The sequence below is a fragment of the Physeter macrocephalus genome, chromosome 17, assembly GCF_002837175.3.
Source record: "Physeter macrocephalus isolate SW-GA chromosome 17, ASM283717v5, whole genome shotgun sequence".
Lineage (NCBI taxonomy): Eukaryota > Metazoa > Chordata > Mammalia > Artiodactyla > Physeteridae > Physeter > Physeter macrocephalus.
In genome coordinates this window covers 38,130,694-38,136,609 of record NC_041230.1, presented here as the reverse complement: position 1 = coordinate 38,136,609, position 5,916 = coordinate 38,130,694, and the positions used below count along the sequence as shown (strand labels likewise).

The 5,916-nt window shown below is 47.3% G+C and overlaps 2 protein-coding genes across 11 annotated transcripts in view; one reads left to right on the top strand and one right to left on the bottom strand.

Moving 5' to 3' along the window:
- The window catches only part of PRMT7 (protein arginine methyltransferase 7), a 57,954-nt gene extending 56,666 nt beyond the window's left edge, over positions 1 to 1,288 (bottom strand). For 8 of the 10 annotated variants that reach the window (XM_028477426.2, XM_007113305.4, XM_028477425.2 and 5 more), the window contains exon 1: positions 1,211 to 1,288. The gene's annotated coding sequence lies outside the window, so the exon portion shown is untranslated. Of the gene's footprint in view, positions 1 to 1,088; positions 1,169 to 1,210 lie in introns of those variants that run through there. The other 2 variants (XM_028477430.2, XM_007113307.4) reach the window with 2 other exon arrangements.
- Positions 1,289 to 1,295: 7 nt separating this feature from the next.
- LOC112065229 (probable RNA polymerase II nuclear localization protein SLC7A6OS) lies at positions 1,296 to 2,053 on the top strand. Its single transcript, XM_024125162.3, has 2 exons — positions 1,296 to 1,579; positions 1,718 to 2,053. The coding sequence occupies exons 1-2, from the start codon at positions 1,388 to 1,390 to the stop codon at positions 2,051 to 2,053; spliced, it is 528 nt and encodes a 175-aa protein (XP_023980930.1). The 5' UTR covers positions 1,296 to 1,387.
- Positions 2,054 to 5,916: the final 3,863 nt, after the last annotated feature.

The window sequence follows — 5,916 nt, the reverse complement described above, 5'->3', positions numbered from 1 at the left end:
AACGGTAGAGGCCACAACAGTGAGAGGCCCGCGTACCGCAAAAAAAAAAAAAAAAACCAAAACAAAACAACAACAACAAAAAAACAAGCAAACAAACAAAAAAAAACCTTTCTCTGTCTGAAAAAAAACCAAAGCCTTCAAATAAATGTCACCAGATGCATATCCTTTTTTTTTGCTTTACTAGTCAGATTTCAGAGCAAACGTCTGGTTCATTTATTCAAAATTTACTAGGCACCTTCTGTATGCCAGGCATTGTATTAGGACTAGAGGACTATCATAAACAATACAGAGGAGGTCCTTGTCCTCCAAGAATTTACAGACCCTAATGGGGAAAAGAGAGTAAATATAAATATACAATTAAAGACTACCTGAGGGCAAGAAAGGAAATATACAGGGCGCTATGAAAGAGAATAACAAAGTTATGGAAAGACTCTCTGAGGAAAAGAGCATCTAAGTTGAGGCCTACAGAATAACCCAGGTTAAAAGCTGTGAAAGTGCAATGCTCATATTTCAGGAATCCTTACCCCAACTTTTCCAAGAAAAGGTCCTAAGATGTAAAGAACTAGGTGCTGAGTGACAAAAGCCTGAGTGACTAAAGCACTTTGAGCAGAAGAAATGATGGGCGACTAGGGGTGGGCTTCTGCAATGTCGGCTGCGGAAAGGTGTTTGGATTTTGTTCTAAATGCACTGGGAGCCACTCAAGGGTTTTAAGCAAAAGAATACGTTGGATGTACGCTTTTACAGGGCCGCTCTGGCCAGTGTGTGGTAGATAGACTGGGTTCCAACTACTGAGAATACTGTGACTGGGAAAGACCAGTGAGCCAGGGAACCGTGGCCCAGTCGGGGCGCGATGGCTGGAGCTCCGTTAAGATTGAGGCGCCGGTCTCTATCGCTGAACAGAGGCAACAAGTACTATGATCCAGGTCCCGACGGAGGTGCTCAGTCACAGACCCAGCTAGAAGCAATGACCCGACTGGATGGCAGAGCCAGGGACCGCCTAGAACCCCGCACTACCGCCGGCCCGGGAGCTCTGAACCGCCCCCTACGGACTCTAGAAAGTTCCTCCAGAGTCCCGAAGAGATGCGTACCCCAGTGTCCGAGTACGACCATGCCACATTCCTCCGCCGAAGCCTTGGGCTGAGCACAGAATGCTGGCTGCACCCGACCCTTCAACCGCGACCCCACTTTCCCAACCAGCCCAGCGCCTCACCGGCCAGGAATACCGCTCTATTCACTTCCGCTGCCACCGCCATCTTGCCGCCGCAGGCGTGCAAAGGCGGGACTTCCCTGGGCCAGCTGAGCGTGCTGGGGGCGGGGCCCGGAAGCAGAACTGGAAAGCTCTTCCGTCGCACCCCGCGCATTCCCATAGTGCTCCACGACAGCTGCTATGGAGGCCGGCATGACAGCGGTCCTCCGCGTGAAGCGGAAACGCAGTGCGGAACCCGCTGAGGCACTTGTCCTTGCTTGTAAACGCCTCTGCTCCAGCGCAGTTGAGTCGGGAGCCCAAAAGACGCCTCCGGAGGATCTGGAGAGAGCAGCAGAAAATGTCTTCCAGTTGGTGGCCACCGTGCGCTCCCAGGTATAGGGCCGGAAGGGAGCCAGTGTGAAAGGGATCTTAGGGCGCAGCTGGGGTGCATCATTTTCCCTAACCCTTTCACGAACCCCTGCTTATGCCGACCCACACCCCCGCTTCTTTCCCCCTCCCCACTCCCCGCAGGAGGAGCCAGTACAGCCGCTTGTGCGAGCCGCCCTACGCCCGTCCCAGGGCAGCCAGCAGCGTATCCGCCGTCATCTCCGTGCGTCGGCTCGGGAGATCCGGCAGAACGGCCGCTACAGGGTAGTCTCTAGCCGCCGATCCTCGGGAATTCCTTTGGGCGGCTTGGGGTCCGAGGACGCGCCGGGAAGCCCAGAAGCCGCCGAGGACTCAGGCTTCCAGCTGTTGGACCTGGTCCACGAGGAAGGAGACCCAGAGGCCGCCGCGATCTCTTGCAAAGTGAGTACACGCCGGGAGTCGAGCTCTGGGCTTCTCGAGAGAGAGAGTACGCAAAGTTAGCACACAGTTAAGGAGGGTACACATGGCTTCACTTTAGAGATGGGATGATCCATCCAGCTTGATGGACATGTTTTACAGGTTAGATTATCCATTCAACAGTATTTACTCAGCGCCCACTATGTGCCAGGCATGGTTCTTAGGTTCTGTGGATACAGCAGTGAGGACCTAACATTCAGGTAGAGGAGAGAAACATCAAACAAATTCAATGTCAGATGGTGAAATGGGCTATTGGGGGTGGGAGAGCGTGCTCCCATCTCAATGTCATTTTCACTGAGAAAATGACTTTTGAGTAAAGACTTGAATGGCAAGGCACTGTGGATATCTTGGGCAGAGGAATTTCACACTGAGGAGCTCTAAGTGCAAAGACCCTGAAGCCGAATTTATCTGGTGTTTGCAAGGTCATTGTGCATGGAGCCCAGGGGGATGGGGGAAGATAGTAAGGAATCTGGGGAGAGGATATCTGCTAAAGCCTTTCAACTAGGTAGTTGCAAGGATACATTGCCTTTCACCCAGAGATGGAGAATCACTGGAGGATTCTGACCAAGGTAAAGATAAAGCAGATGGGAAAACTCATCAAAGGGAGGTTAAAGGACCAGGCCTGGGTAGCATACCAAGTTTGAGGCAGATTTTGGATTAGAATGCAAGTCTTCTCACATTTAATTCAGTGTTACTTTCTTTTTTTTTTTTTTTTTTTTTAAGTTTATCTTTGCTTCTTTTGGGTCTTCGTTGCTGTGCGTGGGCTTTCTTTAGTTGAGGCGAGTGGGGTCTACTCTTCATTGTGGTGCGCGGGCTTCTCATTGTGGTGGCTTCCCTTGTTGCAGAGCACGGGCTCTAGGCGCGCAGGCTTCAGTAGTTGTGGCTCGCGGGCTCTAGAGCTCAGGCTCAGTAGTTGTGGCACACGGGCTTAGTTGTTCCGTGGCATGTGGGATCTTCCCGGACCAGGGATTGAACCCCTCTCCCCTGCATTGGCAGGCGGATTCTCAACCACTGTGCCACCAGAGAAGCCCCCAGTGTTACCCTCTACTAATTACATTTTCTAAGTTAGTTTTGTACCTCACTTCCAAAAGCAAAGTCAACTGCATGCAGTAAGACCAAAGAAATAGAAAATTCTCAATCTAAGGTGTGCCCACTCTTGATAAACATTTTTCAAATCTCCTTTTAAGTTTTTGAAGTTTAAAAAATGAAATTTGGGGCTTCCCTGGTCACGCAGTGGTTAAGAATCTGCCTGCCAATGCTCAATGCTGGGGACACAAGTTCAAACCCTGGTCCGGGAAGATCCCAAATGCCGTGGAGCAACTAAGCCTGTGCGCCACAACTACTGAGCCCGTGTGCTGCAATTGCTGAAGCCCGCGCACCTAGAGCCTGTGCTCTGCAACAAGAGAAGCCACTGCAATGAGAAGCCCGCGCACCGCAACAAAGAGTAGCCCCCACTCGCCGCAACTAGAGAAAGCCCACACACAGCAATGAAGACCCAACAAAGCCAAAAATAAAAAATATATAAATTTATTTATTTATTTATTTATTTATTGGTGGTACACCGGCCTCTCACTGTTGTGGCCTCTCCCGTTGCGGAGCAAAGGCTCCGGACGCGCAGGCCCAGCGGCCATGGCTCACGGGCCTAGCTGCTCCGCGGCATGTGGGATCTTCCCAGACCGGGGCACGAACCCGTGTCCCCTGCATCGGCAGGCATACTCTCAACCACTGCGCCACCAGGGAAGCCCAATAAATTTATTTTTAAAAAATGAAATTTTTATTCAAAATATATCAAGCAAAAGATATTTAATCACATTCCTAGTATACCTGGATAACAATTTGGGCATGATGTCCATAGCCACTTCTTTTACCAAAACTAATGCCACACTGCATCATGAGTTACACATTTTTAAAAGTAAACCAATGTTCAGTGGAATCAAGTCAATTAAATAGTTCATTAAATCATATAAGAAAAACTAGTAGATAAGTTAGGAAGGATATGAACACAGATTTTCCCAGCAATGCAATACAAACTGTAAACACATCAAAAATGTTTGCACACAATAATTATTAAAGAACATAAATTTAAACTGAAAGCAACCTTGATGTTTTATGCCTACTAGACTATCAGGAAAAGGGTTGCCGGTAGCTCTGCTGGCAAGGCTGTGATTAAAATTGTACGACTGTTGTGCTTAAAATTGATGCAAGCCTTTGGGAAAACAGCAGGGCTTTACAGTAATATCAGGCATCCTAAAAATAGATTGGAGCCTAGTATTTTAAAACTATTTTTATTGTTTGGATTCTAAAGCCGTCCAGAAATCTAAAGAGATTTTTTTTTGTTGTTGGCTGTGTTGCGTCTTTGTTGTTACACGCGGGCTTTCTCTAGTTGCGGCGAGCGGGGGCTACTCTTCCTTATGGTGCACGGGCTTCTTGTTGCGGTGGCTTCTCTTGTTGCGGAGCACGGGCTCTAGGCGTGCGGGCTTCAGTAGTTGTGGCTCGCAGGCTCTAGAGCGCAGGCTCAGTAGTTGTGGTGCACAGGCTTAGTTGCTCCGCAGCATGTGGGATCTTCCCAGACCAGGGCTCGGACCCATGTCCCCTGCGTTGGCAGGCGGATTCTTAACTATTGTACCACCAGGGAAGCCTCTAAAGAGATTTTTAAAATTAGTGAGAGCATTTCTCTGCCACATTACAGTGGGTTTCTTAAAATGAAATGATCTCAGTTTGGGGTTTGTTTTTTGTTTTTAAGTTTTTATTTTTTTTTATTTATCTATTTACTTATTTGGTTATGTGGGGTCTTAGTTGCGGCAGGCTGGCTCCTTAGTTGCGGCACACATGTGGGATCTAGTTCCCCGACCAGGGATCGAACCCAGGCCCCCTGCATTGGAAGCGTGGAGTCTTAACCTGTGAGCCACCAGGGAAGTCCCGACATGATCTAAGTTTTAAACAAAGTATATTTGACAACAAATCTGAAAAATTAAAGGGGAAAAGTTCAGTTCATTTTATTTAGTAATTTCACCCCCAGGATTTATCCTAGGGAAATAATTCAGCGGAAGCAAATAGCTATGGTATTAACAAAAGCAGCTATTGGTATACTAAGTAATTATGTGTCAAGTACTATGTTAGGTACTTTTACTCCCCACTTTAACTTATTTTATCCTCACAAAAACCATATAAGGTAGGTACTTTTATCTCCATTTTTCAAATGCAAGAATTGAAACATTCATTGCAATGTTGTGTATGGAGGCTAAAAATTATGTCTAAGAAATTGACATGTGCAACTGCTTGGACCATTAAATTGATAACCATGAAGACTGGAAAGATGGGAAAATACTTATTTATGTTTAATAATAGAAAATGCTGTATGTAGCATAATTGAAAATATAGGTAAACATACACAGACTAGACTTCAAAACAATTTTTCTTTTATGAAAATATATGTTCATTACAGGAAATTTGAAAAAATAGTAGCAAAATTCAAAGTAAAAGGGCAGGGGCGAAGCACCCATTTTACCCCCATCCCAAAGGTAACTGGAGTAAAATTGGTTTATTCCCTTTTGAGTGTAAAATTCTATGTCTGGCGTTTTTCTGTATTGCTAGTTTTTTTTTTTTAATTTTAATTTACTTTTGGCTGCATTGGGTCTTCGTTGCTGCTCGTGGGCTTTCTCTAGCTGTGGTGAGCGGGGGCTACTCTTTGTTGCGGTGCGCGGACTTCTCATTGCAGTGGCTTCTCTTGTTGCAGAGGATGGGCTCTAGGCATGCGGGTTTCAGTAGTTGTGGCACGCGGGCTCTAGAGCGCAGGCTCAGTAGTTGTGGCGCATGGGCTTAGTTGCACCGCGGCATGTGGGATCTTCCCGGACCAGGGCTCGAACCCGTGTCCCCTGCATTGGCAG

Coding starts and splice junctions, on each gene's coding strand:
- LOC112065229 (XM_024125162.3), top strand. CDS start 1,388: ATGGAGGCCGGCATGACAGCGGTCCTCCGCGTGAAGCGGAAACGCAGT. Junction 1,580..1,717: donor TGGCCACCGTGCGCTCCCAG/GTATAGGGCCGG, acceptor CACTCCCCGCAG/GAGGAGCCAGTACAGCCGCT.